This window comes from Talpa europaea (genome assembly GCF_964194135.1).
Source record: "Talpa europaea genome assembly, chromosome: 4".
Classification (NCBI taxonomy): Eukaryota; Metazoa; Chordata; class Mammalia; order Eulipotyphla; family Talpidae; genus Talpa; species Talpa europaea.
The window spans coordinates 51,492,879-51,513,314 of record NC_140070.1 but is presented as its reverse complement, the minus strand read 5'-3'; the positions used below and the strand labels follow the sequence as shown (position 1 = coordinate 51,513,314).

General features: G+C 46.3%; 1 protein-coding gene across 2 annotated transcripts in view; it reads right to left on the bottom strand.

Annotated features, from left to right (window-relative positions):
- Nucleotides 1-20,436, bottom strand: part of CLSTN2 (calsyntenin 2) — a gene marked incomplete at both ends in the record, with an annotated part of 596,568 nt that overhangs the window by 100,193 nt on the left and 475,939 nt on the right. For both annotated transcript variants that reach the window (XM_084231583.1, XM_084231584.1), the window contains 2 exons: nt 1,612-1,733; nt 8,018-8,266. In XM_084231583.1, coding sequence (XP_084087709.1) covers nt 1,612-1,733; nt 8,018-8,266 — 371 coding nt within the window. The remainder of the gene's footprint in view (nt 1-1,611; nt 1,734-8,017; nt 8,267-20,436) is intronic.

The following is a 20,436-nucleotide window of genomic DNA, read 5'->3' as shown; positions in this document are numbered from 1 at the left end:
GCATGATCCCTTCCAGCTCCACTCACGTTGCCACAAACAACCCAAATGCCCAAAAATAGATGCCTGGATTAAGAAGATGTGGTATATATACACAATGGAATATTACTCAGCAACCAAAAAAGATAAACTCATGCCATTTGCAGTAAAGACTTTTTTAAAGAGCGTGTGCCCTGCCTCTGTGTAGATGAAGAGGACAGCCACCACTCACGTGAAGACTCATGTGAATGGGTTCCACCTGGAGAGCTTCTGGTAACCTCTGACATCAGCACCACTGGGACCTGGGGACTTCAGTGGTAAAGAGAGTAGGGTGGAGGCAGTATAAAGAGAAAGGAAGAAAGAATGAGGACTAGCCCTAGATGAGGGAAGGCAGGTGGCACACACACTGGGCTTGGGAGGCAGGGAAGAAGAAGACTGAAGGCCCCAGAACACTCGGGATGGGGTGGGGGCAGAAAGAAAGCAAAAAATGATGCTGGGGCCCCAGAGGGTAAAGCCATGGAGGGACTCAGCATCCTCTCACCAGCTGCATCAACCAGCACCCATTTCTGCAAGGCCCCTCCCTGCCTGTTAACACACTCCCGCTTGATTATCTTAAACCCTTTTTATAAAAACATTACATCCTGGGCCTCCCTGGTGGTGCAAGGGGTTAAGCACTGCACTATGAAGCAATCCGCAGCCTCTGCAGCATGAGTTCGATCCCTGGTTGGCCAGGGAGAAACACACATGGTGCAGCAGACCTCTCCTGACTTGCCCGCTGCTCCCCTCAGCATTATATTTCAGTCAATCTGCCTATTCTGTTCCCTACTCTGTTTCTGGTGAATCCTCTCATGCCTTGCATCTCTGGCCTGTACCCCAGTTCTTGTATGCATAAATAAATAAATCTTAAAAAAAATTACATCCTCCTCTAAAGATTGAAGGCCATCTAGGCTTGCTGCACAGCCACTTCCTCTGTGGCACCAACCATCCCGAGAAGGGACACCCTCCCCCATCCCCACGGCCTTGGGAAACCGCCACTTCAAATCTTTTGATTCTAAGGAGACACTTCATTTGCCATTGACAAGTGGGACACAGTGGCCCTTGTGATGACAAGTCATGCGGCTCTGAGGTGAGTCACAGTTTTTTTCCCACTTCAGAAAAGAACATGATTGTTCGCGGTGCACTGTGTCACTGTCAACTTTAAAGGCCTCAGGTCCCTGTTCAATCTGTGTCACCAAAAGCAAGGTTGCACCGTCACTCAAAGGAGATAGAAGACATCAAAGAGTAGACATGAGCACTTATGATATAAAGATGTGCTAGCAAAGATCAGAAACTACGCCCGGGGGTCAGAGCTCCTACGTCTAGGAGCTCAGCGTGGAACACAAGGACAAAACACGCGTCAGCAGCTCCGCTGCCACACTTGGGTTCCAAGTGAGATGTTCTGCTCTCCCCCCTTCCGACTGCGCTTCCCGTTGGCATTGCTCATATGGACTCTAAGTGGCTCCCTGAGCTGTTTTTTCCAAAAGTCACCAAGTGCCCCTAGCCTTGAGGTGCCCACCCACTGCCATCATTACTGGTGGACGACCAGCACCCCGCGAAAGAAGAGAGGGTCTTGCCAGAAGCCAGGCCAGCACATACCTGGTCCAGCTTCCAGTGGAACTCGGCGGGGCGGAAGGTGTCAGCCTGGTCGAAGTCCTTCCGCAAAAGGAATACAAGGCGGCAGTTGTGCACATATAGAGCATAGTGATGCCGGTTCATTTCTGAAATGCAGAAAGTGGATTTTGGGGGTGAGACAATCTGTGTTAATCTCTCACGAGAAGTCAGCCAACAACATCACTTAGCACACCTCAAAGGACAAAAGAATGGAGCATTCCAGTTTTCTCTTTCCAAATTGGTTTTGATGAACGTTCTAGAACACACATGAGGGATCTCACTGAAATGGAAGAGGAACAATCATTGACACAATAAAACTTCTGCTTTAATTAGGCTTTGAATACTGACCTAATTTATATTCAGATACTGCATCAGAAGCAGGATAAAAATTATTTAGGTTAACCAAGTCTTTGTTTGGGGTACCATGCTTCTGGGAGGGTTGGGGGCTTTCCGACAATCACATCCACCACTCTGGGCTCATTTAACATAGCTCTTGCTCTAGAGATTTTGGGCTTTAATTTGATGTCATCAGACTTGACAGTAGTCATAGAGCAAGTCTCTTCTCTCTATCTAACTTGTGTACAGTAAAGGGAGCTGCTTCTGCTTCACTTTTAGTTCTTGCAAGGAGGGTATAGATTGATTTTCCAGAATTAGACATGGTTTTATGACTTTGCCCATACATTGACAATGGAGAGAATGTTTCTCTGATAAAAAACTTTTTTCCTGCATAGGAAATTTCATGTCATGGACTTCAGTTATGATATCCCATAATCTCAAGGGAACACCCATTGCAAAGGAAGGATCTACCCTTTGACCAATACTCAGAGAACTAACATTTCTTACTACATTTACTACACATTTACTACCTATAGTATGCACAGAATCTGCCAGCAGACACATGACTGGGGCATTTGTGTCAGCTCCAAGCCTGTCTTTGTTGGCTCTCACGTCCTCATTCCCAATATGAGCGATCCTGATCTTCCTTCCGGTCGCCTTGTATGTTTCCTCTCCCAGCTCCTGCTCTTGTTTAGGGGTGCCCCCACCCCCCATCATATCCACTCCTCTGGCCATGATCTTCTCTCCATGGAATGTAGCCCTTTTGGCTGCCCTCACAAATCTCTTACCTTCAGACCCCTGGGCAAGATTCAGGGCCCAGTTTGCACACACCCCAAATTTCCAGGGATGTGAGGGAAACTTTGCAGAGCTCTCCTGGGCTTTGCTCTGACATCAGCCTGGAGCTGGTCTAACAGTTTGCAGCTCAGCTAACAAGCCGCTGGGAGTGAGAGTCCTACCTCCGGTATGACAGAAAACCTCATTCCCTCTGAATGGTTTTCTGGGCATCTCTGGATGTATACGAGCACTTCTGCACTTTCCCCACAGAGAGGGGCTACCAGGCTTCTTCTGTCATGTGGAGATTGCTGGGCTAAGGAGGCCCCTGTCTTGGAAAGCCCTGTAGGGACCTGGCTAGCAATGTCTGTGGCAACTTATCATTTAATGCTCTCAGTTGACACTCAGATAACAAAAGGGCTGAATGCCAGGAAGAGGGGATCCTAGCAGGAATGACAGGTGTATGTGTGTGTATGTGTATGTGTGTAGGGGCAAAGTTTCTGAGTAAAGGCAGGAAAGAGCACCATCACTCATACCTGGAATGGAGAGGTAAAGGCAAGCAAAGTGGGGCAGGAGGGGGCAGTGGCCTGTGCAGTCTCCTTTAGGTGTGTCTAGCTCATCCTGTTTCCTTTCTCCTGGACACACATTTGCTCTTTCACAGCTTCCCCTTTGGTTTTGTGGAACCATGTGACCAAATTCTGGCCAATAGAATGTGAATAGAAACAAGGCATAAAACGTGTCTGTGTTCCACTCTATTCTGACTTGTTCTGTAGTTGAAATGGCAGCATCAAATGATGGAGGACCCTGGGTCCCAAAAGTCTGGCCAGAGCAGAGTGTCTCACTTCCCAGTGCCACCTGGATGGATGGACAATAACAGGAGGTCAAACCACCATGAAAGGTCAGCCACTGAGACTTTGGTTGTTGGTGATGGTGATAATGATTTTTTACCTCTTTAAAATTGCCACCAGCCTTTGCTGAGTATTCAGTGCTATTATCCAACTATTTATAAATTACTTCATAATGGTTCAGCATTAGTAAATTTACTTAGTGGATAAAACAGAAACTAGCTTAATCTGCATGAATGATTATTTGCATCAGGAACCTTCCTAACATTTACATTCTTTGACTCACTAATTCAACTTCTGGTCACAGAATAATCAGAAATGTCCACAAAAGTACATACAAGAATGCTTGTTACAGCATTGTCTTACTTTCATTTAAAATGATACAATTTAAATGTCTGACAGAAGGGAGACAGTCAAATGAAGTATAACAAAACTGCATGATGGAATTTTAGGCTGTCATGCAATTCATATTGTTAAAGAATATTTTATCACATACAGAAGTGATCTTTATGTAATGTGATGTAAAAGAAAGAGAACATAATGGTATCACATGTATTATAAAAAGCAGATTGAAAATTATAGAGATATTTGACATATACAGTGAAATAAAAATAAGATTTCACTTGGTAATGAAGTATACCAAATGTTATCAGAAAATATCTCCAAGTGTTAGGATTTTATACTTTTCTGTGTTTTCCATTATAAACATATATTACTTTTATAACTTGAAAAAAATTTCTGATATATAAAAGCCCTAATCAAGCTTTAATTTATTCCTGATATTTAAAAAATTTAGGTCAGGAGTTATTTTTAGACTTTTGTTTTAAGTTACAGAAAAATATTCCCCATTTCTTTGTGTCAGTGTTGAACTCATTTTTAAAGTGTTATTTTAAACTAAGACCAGGGCCTCCCTGGTGGCACAAGAGATTAAGTCTCAGCACTATGAAGCTATTAGCAGCCACTGCAGCACTAGTTCGATCCCCTGCACGGGAGCTACCCACATGGTGCAGCAGACCTCTCCTGTCTCACCCGCTGCACCCCACAGCAGTGTATTTCAGTAGATCTGCCTGTTCTGCTCCCCACTCTGTCTCAGGTGAATCCTCTCACACTCCCACCCCCACACCTCTGGCCTACACTCCAGCTCTTGTATGCAGAAATAAAAAAAAAAATCTTTAAAAAAATTAAAATAAACTAAGACCAAAGCTGAATGGCACCAGGTCTCTTAGATTTGAGGGTGCTGAAATGCTTGTTGGGTGGACAGCTCTGATGAAACTGAAGCATCATCAACTAATGCAGAGTTTTCAGACATGACATTTCAAAAGAATCCCTCAGAAGCTTTGATTTATTGATCTGGGGTAGGGTCTATGTATTTTTACAAGTGTGCCAGGTTATTGTATTATGTAGCATGATTGAAAACCACTGACCCAACAGCATGGTCCTGGAATGCTGGGCCAGAGCAACTGGGTCCAATCCTGCTTCTCTTGGTAATGCACTGTGTTATTCTAGGCCATAGTTCCACCTTTCATATTCCAGTTTCCTCCTCTGTAAGCAGGAACATTTATATCTGTTTGATCTGTTTCCCTGGGGCAGCTGACACATTTCAGCAAGGATTTGTGTGGTAGCTAACCCAGAGACAGTCTCATTGATGCTGGTTTGGAGATGATAATGTGCGTGCCCCAGCAGACATTGCCCAGACTGTGCCTCAGAGTGATTCCTGGGACAGTGGGCTGAGTCTTGAATTCTGTCCCAAACCTCACACAAGTCTCTGGGGTCCTTCCATCAGGAAGATCCCAGAAAAACCAATCTCTGCCATTGGCTCCAACACAGACTTATCACAGGAAATGCTGGGCAACTCTCTCTGTTTTAGTTTCTATATCCAGAAACTACATCAACACTATTGTAAGATCACTGAAATATGCATGGATCCTGTTAGTAGTTTAATGTGAAATAAAACCAGAAATAGTGATAATATCATCATGTGATTTAGTCAAGCATTGATTTTTTTTTTAAGACTTATTTATTTAGGGCTTCCCATGTGGCGCAGCGGTTGAGCGCTGGGTTGCAAGGCTGCCCGCGGCCTCTGCGGCGCCGGTTCGATCCCCGGCTGCTCCCCGGCCACCAGAGGAGGGTCCCACATGGCGCGCAGACCTCTCCTGCCGCCCGCTGCTCCCCTCAGCAGTGTACTTCGGTCCTTCTGCCTGCTCTGCTCCCCGCTCTGGCTCTGGTGAATTCTCTCACCCTCCCACGCTTCTGACTGTACCCAGTGCTTGTCTAAATAAATAAATAAATAAATCTTAAAAAAAAAAAAAAGACTTATTTATTTATGCATATGAGAGCTGGGCCAGAGGTAGGGGGTTGGTGAGAGGATTCAACAGAGACAGGGTGGGGAGCAGAACAGGCAGATCTCTGAAATACACTGCAGAGGGGAGCAGTGGGCAAGACAGGAGAGGTCTGCTGTGCCGTGTGGGTTAGCCCCCTGGCCAGGGATCAAACTCATGCTGCAATGGCTGCTGATAGCTTCATAGTGCTGAGACTTAACCCCTTGGGCCACCAGGGAGGCCCTACACTTTCCATCGTAACCTCTGAATCCCAGGTTAACCCTACCAACCTGACCTCCAGGTGTCCTTTGCATTTTGCAGATCAGCACCAGTCCAGGCAGGGGACGAGACATTGGCTTACATGAAAGATTAATTAAGTGTACATTTAAATGCATGAAAATGAGGCCATCAGTAAGACTTGGAAATTAAGGGATCTGCCCAGGGCAGAGCATTGTTTAAAGGCAGTGGTAGGAAAGAATGAAACACCTGGTATGTAAGCTGGTTACATAGGCAAAAGCCGCAGCATGGTGCCAGGAACCCAGTCAAGCACTAATTTTATATCTGGTGCTGCTAAGTGATTCCATACATTATTCCCCCATTTTTACATATAGAGAAACTAAGGCTTAGAGAGATGAACACAGCTCTGTGAAGGTCATACCTTTAATGGAAAACTGAGATGAATATTGATTGTCTCAGAGCAGAGGCTGAGCTGTTAGTCATTCTTCTATTCTGCAATACCTGCTGTGGTTATGATTTATTTCGGGTATTTTGACAAAAGTAATATTTGAAATGGGAAATTGTAAAATTATCATTTTAGAGTGTTGTAAAATTTGCATAAGACTCAGAAGGTGTGTTGCATGCCTGTGGGGTATAGTGGCAAGAGCCTAAGTGTGGGGCGTGCTGGATCCAAGCTTGCATACCATTTCTGATATCTGCTGGCTTTGTAATTTGGAACAAGTCACTTAACTTTTCAGGAATGTTGCCTTATCCTTAAAATGGGAAACATAATAATGTTTTTATAAAATTGTTTGCAGAGATGTGAGAGCCTATTTAGAATAGTAATTACTATTACTGCATGGTATTTTGTACAGCAATTGCTAGTATTGCACAGATTGCACTTCCTATGTGCCAGGTACTGTTCTAAAGCACCATGCATTCATTAAGTCATTTAATCATCATAAAAACGGGCATCATATGGTGCCCATTTTATAGACAGGAAAGTGAGGCACAGAGAGGTTGCCCAACTTGCCCAAAGTCACACAGTCAGTAAATGTAAACGGTGGAGTATTTTTAACTACCAAGCCATGAACTGCTTTGCAGAGATTCAACCGGCTGAAAATGCTAGCAAATGTTAGCAATCATTATTACATGCAGCAGTGACTTTCAAACTACTATTTAAAATTATCTGGTCCTTTAATTAATTAATTAATTTTTAAAGATTTATTTATTTATTTATACATGCACTGGGTACAGTCAGAAGCGCGAGAGGGTGAGAGAATTCACAAAGCCAGAGCGGGGAGCAGAGCAGGCAGAAGGACCGAAGTACACTGCTGAGGGGAGCAGCGGGCAGCAGGAGAGGTCTGCGCGAGAGGTCTGCGCACCATGTGGGACCCTCCTCCGGTGGCCGGGCAGCAGCCAGCGATTGAACTGGCGCTGCAGAGGCTGCAGGCAGCTTCGCAACCCAGCGCTCAACCACTGCGCCACCAGGGAGGCCCTGGTCCTTTAATTTAAAATGAACTTTTGAAAGTCTAACTGTGAATAATATAGTGAAGATGAGCTTCTTTATTTGAAATAGGATCCAACGCTGCCCCCCTAACTTTGTCTCCTGTTGCCCTTTACATGTAGCAGCCCTAAGTGACTTCTAGGGAGCCCTAAGTGACTTGGGGTTCTGAAGAACTCAATTTGAAAAACACGAATCCCAATTTTTTTGATCTTTGTGTCTGTGCTTCTACTTCTTTACCTGAACCCCAAGTCCAAGAAATCAGCAGCCAGAAAACCAGAGAGTAGAATGTTTTCCCAGGGTCCTTCCCAAACCCTTGCTTTTCTCCTTGGTGACTGTGCCCCTGCCTACCGGGCTGGGACATATGGGCAGCCACCTGGAGGGCTGGGCTGCAGACTCACCAGTTTTATCTGAGTTGCACAGTATGGTTTCCTTCTCGGCTCTCACGCCGGGACTGGGGCCATGTTTCATCCACATGGTGATAGTGAACTGGTCTGTCAGGTTCTTGGGCACAATTCCATCAGGGATCTTGGCACCCTGCCTGCCGTCGAACCTGAAGATCATCTCGCTGCTGTCCACCAGCAGTCCTGCAGTCCAGTTGGTGGCAGCACTTGGGGATGGTAAGAGGTCAATGATGCCAGAGGAGGCTCCTGCAGGGGAGAGAAAGGACAGACGGTCATTCCTCATGGATGAACTGTGAATTACAGTGGTTGAGAACATGGATTCTGAAGTCAGCAAAATTTGAATATGACACTGGGCAGCATGACTTGCTGGCTTTGTGACTGTGAGCAAGTCACTTTCTTTTTCTGACTTTCCAGCTCCATATCAGCAGTCTGTCCCTAACCCTGAGTAGGTGACTCAGGAAAGGAAGAGCAAAATGCCATCCTTGCCCTGAGTTGTTTATGGTCTGCTTGGGGAGGATCAGAAACTTACAGATAAAACTATTGCATGTGATAAGACAGGGTGCAATTAACTATTATATAAGGAAAAAGTGCCTGAAGAATATAGAGAAATGAGATTACCCTAGAGGCTTTTGTGAACAGGGAAGGTCCCCAGAGAAGCCATGGTTTGATTTGGATGGATGGATTCATTCAGGCATTTATTCATTCAGTCAACTGTCAGTCATTTATTAGACACCAACTACGGGCCATGGCCCCTCCAGGTGCCGGTGAAGTTGAGGTTGATCAGCAAGGTCCTTGATCTGGGGCTACAGACAACGGCACCACAATGTTATCAGGGCTGTGGCTGGGGAAATGATAGGTCCTGGCCCCATGGAAAGGACTAAGAGTCACTTTGTACACATCAAGGATTTTTGCAACAATTTGTTTATTGCAACGAATAGTACAGTGATTGAGAACATGGGTTTCGAGGTCCGCAAAACTTGAATTTGACACAGAATGCCTTGCCAGCTTTGTGACCATGAGGACTTCATTTTTCTGACTTTCCAGCTCCTCCTGCAACTTCCCCACTCCAGTGCGTATGGTGAGAGACCGCTTCAGCACAGCACCAGCAGCAGCCTGCTCACTGCATTGTGAGTGCTCACACCAGGTTAACTAGAACTTTATTATTATTACTACTATTATAATTCTGCTACCACTATGATTCCAAGCTGAGGTATATGACTTAACCTGGACCTGTGGGAGTGTCACAGGCAGATTTGTCTTAGGAGAATCACACTGACAGTGTTGTGGAGGTGGGAGTTGAGGTGAATGGGGTTGGCTGAAGGGCAGAAGACTGGATGCCACGACCACAGAGGGTCTTGAGCCTCCAATAACACTGCTGCAGCTGAGTGCTGGAGCTGAGCTGCCCTTCTTCTTGCGTCCCTCACAGGATCAGGACTTAGTTCCTTAGGGACAGGAGTCGGTCTGGGCTCCCTGACATTGCAAGGGAAAAGAGTGTAAGATGTACCCAGTGCTGGGGGCCTTGGGCTGGGGGTCATCCTGGGCACAGCACTGACCTTCCAGTCATAAATGCTAATGGGTTGAATGGACAGTGCACTACCTGCTGAGCCTTAGCGATCACTGGACTTTGGAATTCTATATATCAGAGCCTCTTCTCACCAAGGTCCACCACCACAAAAATCTCCTACCATTAAAATGACCCTTGGAAATCCCTCAGGAAGTGATAATATTGAAGACTAATACACATCTTTGAAAACGGTCAACCCAACCAGTGTTCCAAACCTTCAGTGGTAGAACAGATCATCAAGTCTGCAATGGAGGACTTGTGCTTTGCAGCTGAAAATGATGCTAAGTGAAAAGTGTGTGTCCTTAGAGATAGACAGTGTTTTTAGCACTGGGAGAGGCGCAAGCTGGGGCAGGCTACCAGGAACTGCTGAGAGGGTGGGAGATGCCCACCTCCCAATTCATGATTACTCTGCTGCTCATGTGTATCAAGGGGAAGTGTGGATAGCATTGACTATTGTCCACAGGATTTTGCCTGGTACTGTGCCTGGCACACAGTAGGCACCCCATGAATATTGATAAAGACTCTTTTCTCACCCAATGCCTCCATGAGGTGCTTCTAGCCATCTTCCCTCCCGAAGTCTTTCTATGCTAAGACTCAGGTAAACCTGCCTGTCTTGCCTCTCATCCAAGTCCCATGCTCATCAGTACTTACCTGTTCTCATCCCATGCCTATGTCTTGTTTGCTACCCCTTTTACTTATCTGATACCTTAATGCCTACTAATGTTTTAATGACCAACAAAGCCCTCAGGGCTATCACTTTCCAAAGAAATCTATCAAGGTGGTAGCAGATAGAGATCCGGGGTGGTTCAGGTGTGGGAAATAAGTGGTCTTTTGGAACAAGCTCAGGATACTCCCAGGATAATGTAACATGGCAGCATTATCTACTCTGACCCAGAAGTAAATTGGCTCTGACAACAGGGTTTGGTCAGGGTGCAGGTAACTGACTATTGGGGCACATGCAGAGAGTGTGCCAGTTCCTAAAATTTCAGATGACCAGAGAGACAGAGTCTGAGCAGCCAGGGCTCCTGACTTCTAGTTTAAGTCAGTACAGCTAACACAACCTAGCAGGTTGCAGAGAACCTGGTTGCTGCCAAAGTCAAAAAAAGTCAATATTAGAGCAACGATCCAACCCCTGATGTTTTTACAGACTCCACCAGCATCTCCACATTGAAGAGATCTCAGGTGCCAAGAATCACAGCTCCCAGCATGGCATGAACCTGACATCTGAATGGGGCCTACAGGTACTACGAGAGGAGATAAGCAGCCTTGCTTGACTTATAACTGAACATATGTGTGCTTGCTTTCCTGGCTTTAGCTTGAACCCTGGTAGTGCTGAAAGAGACACATAGAAGGAGACATGTGGAGGAGAGACACTTGGAAAGATACATGGAAGAGATATGTGGGCCAGAGACATGTGGAAGGCTGTTCCTCATCCTAGGCAGACAATGATAGTTGTTATCTTGACCTCATGTTGGATTACATGATGCATTTTGAGTTTTTTTCTATTTTTAAAATACTTATTTTGGGCCTCCCCGGTAGCGCAGCGGTTGAGCCCTGGGTTGCGAAGCTGCCCGTGGCCTCTGCAGTACCAGTTCGATCCCCGGCTGCTCCCCGGCCACCGGAGGAGGGTCCCACATGGCGAGCAGACCTCTCCTGCCGCCCGCTGCTCCCCTCAGCAGTGTACTTCGGTCCTTCTGCCTGCTCTGCTTCCCGCTCTGGCTCTGGTGAATTCTCTCACCCTCCCCCACGCTTCTGACTGTACCCAGTGCTTGTATAAATAAATAAATAAATAAATCCTTAAAAAAATAAATAAAATAAAATACTTATTTTTCATTCTAACATGGGTAAATATTCAGCTTTTTTTTTTAAATATTTTTTTATTTATACAAGAACTGGGGTACAGACAGAGGCGTGGGAGGGTGAGAAAATTCACCAGAGACAGAGCGGGGAACAGAACAGGCAGATGGACTGAAGACACTGCTGAAGGGAGCAGGGGTGAGACAAGAGAGGTCTGCCGCGCCATGTGGATTTCTCCCTGGCCGGCTGGGAATCGCACCCGCGCAACAGAGGCTGCAGACAGCTTCACCCGCTGTGCCACCGGAGAGGCCCCATTTTGAATTTGAGTATCTTCTGTCCCAGCTCTCTGGGACCTGCCTAGTCCCTTTCTTGTGGGTCCCTGCCAGAAGGTCTATTAGACATGTGGCAAACTTTTGGTTCTCAGTGGCCCAACTTTAGGCCAAACCTATTTGACTGGGCATTTGCCCATAAGGGGATGGGTAATTTTTGGAGGCTGTTGTTACTTGAAATCCATTCTTTTTCTCTCTTTCTATGTACACTAATTCTGTTTAAAATATTTCACACTAAGAGTCTGTTTCCTTTGCCTTTGTGTGCATGGAAGTCTGGATCCCTTTTAGAGTGTGCACCCCTTAACAGTTTGGGGTCCCCTGAGTACCTCTCTGTTGCATTCTAACATATGGAGTGGGCAGACCTTTACGCAGTAGAACTGGTATGTGTTTGACAAGTCTCAAAACTCACCCATTTGAAGTTCCTTTTAGGCTAAGGAACTTGCTGTTGTTACACAGCAGATGCCCTTGTAAATTCACACTGCAACTAATGCTTTAGATCAGTGAAGGAGCTGATTAAATACCCTCACTTCATCCCTCCCCCCTCAAAAACAGGTTTGCATAGAGGTAAGGGATAAAGCAAGCAGGAGTATGGGGTAATGAGAATCTAAATAGGAGGTTGGGAGGCAAAACTAGTTTTTTTTTTTTTTAAAGATTTATTTATTTATTTGTTTGTTTGTTTGTTTGTTTTATACAAGCACTGGGCACAGTCAGAAGCGCGGGAGGGTGAGAGAATTCACCAGAACCAGAGCGGGGAGCAGAGCAGGCAGAAGGACCGAAGTACACTGCTGAGGGGAGCAGCGGGCGGCAGGAGAGGTCTGCGCGCCATGTGGGACCCTCCTCTGGTGGCCAGGGAGCAGCCGGGGATCGAACCAGCACTACAGAGGCTGCAGGCAGCTTCGCAACCCAGCGCTCAACCGCTGCGCCACTGGGGAGGCCCGGCAAAACTAGTTTTACATTTTGCCAATGACCATCATTGATCAGGGTTATTCTATGCCTACATCATACATGCACACATACACACACACACACACAACTTTATTTTTCACAGTTATAGTCTTTTATTATTATTTCCATAGGGATATTTTATTGGGCACTGAGTGAATGCCAACCATGAATTAAGTACTTAAACAGTAAATGTGATGAATGTTATAATGATTCCAGTTTACAGATGAGATGCCGGAGGCTCAGTGAGCCCAGGATTCACAACCAGCTAGTGAATGGATGAACTGTCAGGACTTTCCAGCCGCAAAGCCCATGATCTCCACCGTACCAACTCAGTGAAACAAGAGGGAGATCTGGCAACTACCTGCACATTTTACCAACATGGAAATAGGACCAGAAAGGGGAAACAACTCGACCAAGATCACACAGGCACACAGCTACCTAGAGGCAAGCCCAGCTCTCCAGCATCCAGCTAAGGTTCTTTCTACCATAGAGCTCAGTCCTCCTGGACCCTAACTCCCATTTCAGTGCTGTCCACAGAGGTGTGCTGAAGGTAGCAGACACCCTGGCAAGGCCATCGGTGTGGTGTTCTCTGTCTCTCTGGTGAGGAAAGCGGCAGGCCACCCTACCTAACCCACAGATATCACCCACCCCAAAGCATCAAGCTGCATTTAACCAGATGCTTCAGGCTTCCACAAACTTAACGGATTGTATTTCATTTCTCAGTGCACTTCAACAATCTGAGAGAGATTTACTTTATCTCAAATTTCATCTCTCTCCTGTCCTTAAGGGATCCCATGAAAGGGGTGGGTAAACAGGATGCATGACTTGCAAAGCTGGTGCAGAACTGTGTGCACACCAGGATGTATTTAAGACATTCTTTGGGACTCCCCTGGAAGGTCTCTGGGACCTACCAGGCTGCTGAGGGTTCATAGTAGTCCGTGCACAGCAGTTGCAGCTTGAGTTTATGAGGCTTAGAACTGGAGGGGAGGCCTGATTCCAGGTTTCTGAGCCCTACCAGAGGAAGGAAGCCTCTATGAGCCAGCAAGTAGATAAAGGGGGGGGGGGGTCAGGTGAATGGGACAGATTGCAGAGCACATTGTGGCATGATAGCCAGGGAAGCATGGGGACAGTGGTTACCATGTGGACTTCTCAGTTGGAAGGTTGCTTTCTACTTTGGATGGCTGGAGGGAGGGCAGAGTGTCCTTGGCACTCCCAGCTGGGCCTGTGGTAATGGTAATGGACATGGAGTCTCAGGTCATGTCTCCTCCTTCACCTCCAAGGGAAGGTGGGATGGTCCCAGTGAAAAGGAACCATTGTAATCAAGGACACAGGCTTCACTCTGTAAAGTACTTTTATAATTGGCAATACCAACTCCATATTATTTCAATAAATGTTTATATAATGTCTCAGTTATGCCAGTCACTGTGATGAGAATGAAGCGCCTAACTAGACAGAAATGGGCCCTACCTTGAAGGAACCAATAAAAAGTCTTTTTTTTTTTTTAAAGATTTATTTATTTATACATACAAGAACTGGGCTAGAGGCCAGATGTGCGGGAGGGTGAGAGGATTCACCAGAGACAGAGTGAGGAGCAGAACAGACAGACAGACCGAAAACACTGTTGAGGGGAGCAGTGGGCGAGATAGAAGAGGTCTGCCATGACATGTGGGTATCTCCCTGGCCAGCCTGGAATCAAACGTGCACTGCAGAGGCTACAGACAGCTTCACAGTGCTGTGCTCAACTGCCTGCGCCACAAGGGAGGCCTAGAAAGTCTTTTATTTTCAGTTGGTGGAACAGTTAAGTGGTCGAGATTCTCAGGGTAAACCAGCACGGCACGCTTGGACAAGGACTATGTGGTAGTGGAAGGCCTTCTGTTCTAAAAACATGCTTCTCTGAACCACTGATATCTCCTGTCTGTGTGGTTTGCTGTGGCCAGTGAAATGTGAGTGGAAGTGACATGTGCCATAGTAGGGCAGAAGCTATTTAAGCCAATGCATGGTTCACCCTGTATCTTTTCCATCTGCCATGAGATCACAGTGTTCTAGGTAGAAGCTGTTTGTTAACTTGGGTCCCCATGGAAGCCAACATGGAGTAGAGTCACAGTTAACCCAAGAAGGACTATGGCAGGAATGACAAATAAGCCTTCATTTGCTTTGGGGTCATTTGTTACTGCAATATGAACTGCACTATACTGACTGATAGTCACATAACTAACTGACATCAGTGGCTACAGGTCCTGTTCTTTATCTGTGTATCTTTAGCATGGACAAGGAGAACTTTCTCAAGTCCTCTCGGGAGCTCACATCCTGGTGATCTGACAATGGGTCTATCCTTCCCTCTTTGGAATCCTAGATGCAAGCATTCCTCCAAGGCCTTGGAATCAGAATCTTAGATCTCCAGATGAAACAAGCTGGGCTTTAAGTGTATGGTCAGCCAGGCTCCTGGGGCAGGGCCATGAATGTCCAATTACTGACCAGCTTGGGCAAGACCACTAAAGATAATAATTTTCTTGATTCCTAGGAGGGCATACTCTACAGTAGTTTAAGTGACCTCAAGGAAATATGCTACAGCCCATTGCTCACCGTCATCTTCCAGGAGTCAGTGTGTGCAGCGCTTAGCTGAGCCTTGATTAATGATTTAATCTGATTCCCAACAGGTGTGTATCTATTTTCCTTTAAGTTGGAGACCCACTTCAGCTCTTTGAGTATAGAAACCCTGGCTGTGACTAGGGGACAGAGAATGTGTCCCTGGGAAGGTACAGCTTTTTTAGTTTCTTACAGAAACTGATGCTAATATCTTGTAGTTGGGCTAATCTGAGGGTATAAAAGCCTCTGAGTCAGTGTGTGCAGCGCTTAGCTGAGCCTTGATTAATGATTTAATCTGATTCCCAACAGGTGTGTATCTATTTTCCTTTAAGTTGGAGACCCACTTCAGCTCTTTGAGTATAGAAACCCTGGCTGTGACTAGGGGACAGAGAATGTGTCCCTGGGAAGGTACAGCTTTTTTAGTTTCTTACAGAAACTGATGCTAATATCTTGTAGTTGGGCTAATCTGAGGGTATAAAAGCCTCTGACCGTGATCCTTAGTGAGGACAAGCTCTGTTAAGCTTCAAGTTATATTAGAAACTAATCAAGAAAAGCGTGGCTATCTTCCTCAGGAGACTATATAATTAAGTGGTTTTCTTGACTTCTATGTATAAGCTTAAGGGTTACAGCATTTGGACACACAATGGATATTTGTTGAATGAATGAATGAGTGAACAAATGAATCCTCTATGAAAACCTTCTGGATGACATGTATATAAATCCTGAGACTGGGGCCTCCCTGGTGGCACAAGGGGTTAAGCAACCTATGAAGCTATCCGCAGCCGCTATCCCCAGCCAGGGTGCTAACCACATGGTGCAGCAGACCTCTCCTGATTCGCCCACTGCTCCCCTCAGCAATGTATTTCACTCAGTCTGCCTGTTCTGCTCCCCACTCTGTCTCTGGTGAATCCTTTCAACCCCCACGGCTCTAGCCTGTACCCCGGTTCTTGTATGTATAAATAAAGCTTTAAAAAAAAAATCCTGAGACTAACTTAATGTCTGGAGGTCTGAACTGCTCTGACAGATCAATCACTTGGATTAATAGCATGCACTTATTCGTGGCCTTTCTGTCAACAGGACCTGTCCTCAGAGTTCTTGACTCCTCGTACAAAACAGCTGACCTGGGCATCATATGCAGAGGGGCGCTGCCAGCTACCCAGGAGCCCTGTGCTCCCCGGGAGGAATGGCCTCTGGTCTCTGGGCTACAAAGGGCACAGGTGTCACAAACTGCTTCTCTTTTTATCATAATATGTAGTGGCGAGGGTCATCAAAGCAGGCCTTTTCCTGGGCTGTTGTTAACGTCAAATTTAATTTGTCCAAGAGGTCTCACTGAGGGCTATTTACCATGCACTTCATACTGCAGGCAGCTCTGTGACAAGTCACATCTGACAAGCCTGGTACTGAAGGGTAGTGTGCTTTATTTTGAAGCTCTGAACTCAGAGGAAGTGTAAACAGTACCCCCCCCCAAAAAAAAAAAACAAAACCTTCTCTGAGCAGCCTGGCTCTATGTAAAGTGAGATCAGCGGGTCCCTCTGTCTGGTCCTACAGGCCAAAGGGGACACAGATTCAGAGCCTTGCTTTGTTTTTGTTTCAAGGTAGACGGAGCATCTCAATGTAGAAACTCAGGCAGCAATACACTTCACATCCAGGGCTTCTCAGAAGCCAAGAGGCCTTTCCAAGTCCTGCTGTAGCTTTCAGCCACTTCCTGTCAGAAGGCTGTGCAGCTATTATCTGACTTCTGCTTAAATGGATTTGATCACCCACTATGGCCAGTGGAGCCTACTTCATGGGAGTGCGGACCTGGGGGAGAGGACCAAACATTCACAATGCCCCTCCGGTGGACCAGGGTCGCTGCACAGCAGGCACAGCAGGCAGCCGTGCCTGCTTCTGGGTGAGCATAGAGGGCTGGAGAGTTAACTGAAGGGAAGAGTTTAGAATGGTGAAGGGGAGAGAGACCATTCTAATGGAACAAACAAAGCAAACAAAGGCTCAAGTGTGAGAGCCAGTCAGCTACCCCGGGGACCAAAATGCGGTGCTCTGGCCAAGAAGGGGCAGAACATCAGGAAGAAGTGGGTTCTGGGGATGGATAGATGGTAGAGGAAGGTTCTCAGGAGGGTGGAGAGGCAGCTACAGTTGGGTACCCACACCTGGGTGTTCATGAGAGACTCCTCATTGTCCCCTAAACCTGTTCTTGCTCTGGATTCCAAGGTCTGGTTGGTTGACAGCTTGTCCAGTTAGAGCCACACGTCAGAGTCATCTTAGATCCCCTCTCACTCCTGACTGCTCACTAGTCATTGGATCTTGTGGATTCTGCCTTCTAAAGCTCTTTCCTTCACCCCTCCCGCCACTCCCCTGGTTCAGAACTCTTTTTCTTCTGCTTAGTCTACGGCGATAACATCCTAATTGGTCTCCCTGTTCCTGTCCAAAGTCAATAAAGATTTATAGTGTGAAAAATGCAGGAAAGCTGAGGCTTAAAGTGTCATGGGAATTCCCTAGTTGGGAAGCCCAGCAAGTTACTTGTCTCAAGCGACTTGTCTACTTTTCACAGAAAACATGCAGAAGCTTGTCTTCAGAACCTATGGTGCATGACAGGAGTTGGGAACTTCAATCCAGACTTGGTTTAGAAATAAACCAGGCTTGTAGTTTGCAGGGAGCACAGGGCCCTGCTGAGCAGCCTCCTTTGAAGCAAACTCTAGCTCCAGATTCGCACCTGGGCCTTATTTATTTGCTTCAGCACTTTTCAGTGAGAAACCCCCCAGCGTAAAATCAGGGTTCCAACTCTTGACATGGAGACCTGGCCTGTCACGGTTCTTGGATGTATTTCCTATAAGTGTGGTGGTTGGCACTTCTGGGAAGGTCGCCAGAAAGACACACAGACCTCTCTCCACCAAGGTCTCCCAGTACCAGATAAGCTCGAAGCTTGGAGGAACTGCTTTCCTGACTAAATTAACCTGCCTCCCCGCAAGGAGAAGCTGACAGCCCAGAGGACTGAGCTGTGTTAACACCAGAGGCAATTTTGCGCTAAAGTTTCTTCCCTCAGAAAATCCTTCTCACTCTCCATATCTTCCCATCTCTCCCCAGAAACATTCAAAATCACATTACAAGTGCGTGCCCTTGGGCCCATCAGATCTTTAACAAGCTCATTCCATCATCTCCCTCTAACCTGGAGGAGTTTAGAAAATGACTGTAACCCGCAGTGGCATGGAGTCGAGTTGACTTATAATTCAGGTGCGCAGGGAGTGAAAAGAGATATTCATTCAAAGTAAGATATCGCCTGAGATGACTTGGCACAGAGTGAAGGAGAGGACTGAAGGCAGTTTTCTGGATATTGCAGGCCCCTGGTCTCTAGTTTTGAAAGAGCTGTTTAAGATATTGCAGTTGTGGTGCTTTGTCCTATCTACTACATCATTCTGGAGTGGCCCAGTGTCCCCACAGACCTTCCTCTCAACCTGGAGGCACGATAAATGGAACCTGGTGACATCCGAGCAGGGTTTATTTCATATTCAGTTATGAACTCATCACTCAGTTCTTTGTGCAAGTGTGGACAAAGGAGTGTGCATGTGTGTGTGTGGGCACGCGCATGTGTGTGTATGGGTGTGGTTATGTGTGTGTGTGGTTATGTGTGTGGCCACGCTGAGGGAGGAAAGTCTGCCCCAAGGACACTAGTGGAGGGTCACCAGGAAGGGGTAGCCGGTTAGACTGTGTTGAGGGGTCCTCTACTCCTTGTGGAGTTTCCATTATCCCCAAATATGATGTGCTCTTTCCTAAGCACCACCACAGCACTGCTGGAGTGTCCTATGTGATTTCCAGAAAATTCTTGAAAAAGAATAAGAGAGAAATGAAATATCTATGGATGGGGATGAAGGAGGCCCATTTACATTTCGGCAGTCTGGTTTACTGAGCACAGGTGACCCTTCCCAACATTTTGAGTGTCCTCTTGCTCCATAGCTTGCTCGAGAGATTTTCCAGTCAGTTCCAAAGGTCTGGCCAATGTCAAGACACTGAGCTGAAGAACCCTTCATGTGGATAGCTCTACCTTCATTCTGACTGTCACTCTCTCTTTTTTTTCCTACTCTCTCTTTTTTTTAAACTTACTCTCTCACTTCCTTTGTGACCTTGAATGTGTCATTTTTCCTCTGTAGGTCTTAAATTTTCTATCTTTAAAATTGGATAGAGTACCACCCTCACAATGAATGGAGAGAGTTAAATAAAGCAGTGCAGGGCCTCTCTGGTGGCGCAAGAGTTAAAGTCTCAGCACTGTCAAGCTATAGGCAGCCACTGCAGCATGAGTTCAATGCCCGGCCAGGGAGATACCCCACATGGCACAGCACAGACCTCTCCTGTCTCACCCGCTGCTCCCCTCATTCAATAGATTTGCCTGTTCTGTCCCCACTCTGTCTCTGGTGAATCCTCTCACCCCCCACACCTTTGGCCTACACCCCAGTTCTTCTATGCATAAATAAATAAAAATAAATTTTAGTAAATAAATAAATAAATAGTCTGTCAGGTGCCCACAGTAGGTCCTCAATCAAGCTAACTTTTCTTTTGTATGCTCTTCCTTCATCCTGGTTTCTTACTTCCTGGCCTGCTCCTTTCTATGGCACTATCTCCCAGCCTAGTAATGGCAAGACTCTCTCCAGCACACTTGGTCATCTTCACCTCACTCACCTCCAAGCCCGCCCAAGCTCATCTTTTCTGATGTAGGCAGCCAGGCCCAGCTTCCTGGCATGCAGCCTTAGCGGCCCCGCAGGGCCCCAGACTAGCCATGGGGCCCCAGCTTGGTTTAATGATTTGCTGTTGCTGTCCTAAAATTCTTAATAATTTTTGAAGTTTTCACATTTTCATTTGCACTGGACCCTACAAATTACATAGCTGGTCCCTGGAGAGGTGAATAATGTTTCCCAGAGTACTTAGGTCACCTTCACATTGGCCCCCACTCAGGTGCCTCTCTCCAAACCAACATGGTGAAGGAGACTTGTATTTTCTTCAGGCCCTGTGCTAGGTAGTCTTGAATATGTTGTGCCATGTGGTCCCTGTTTTATCAATGAAGAAGAGGGACTTTGTCACACACCACAGCCACACAATTGATCAGGTTTGCCTGACACCAAAAGTTGTGCCTTCTGCTCCTTTAACCACAACAAACAAACTTAATCCCTCCAGGAGTTACATATGGCGATGCAGTGGGGAAGGCACTG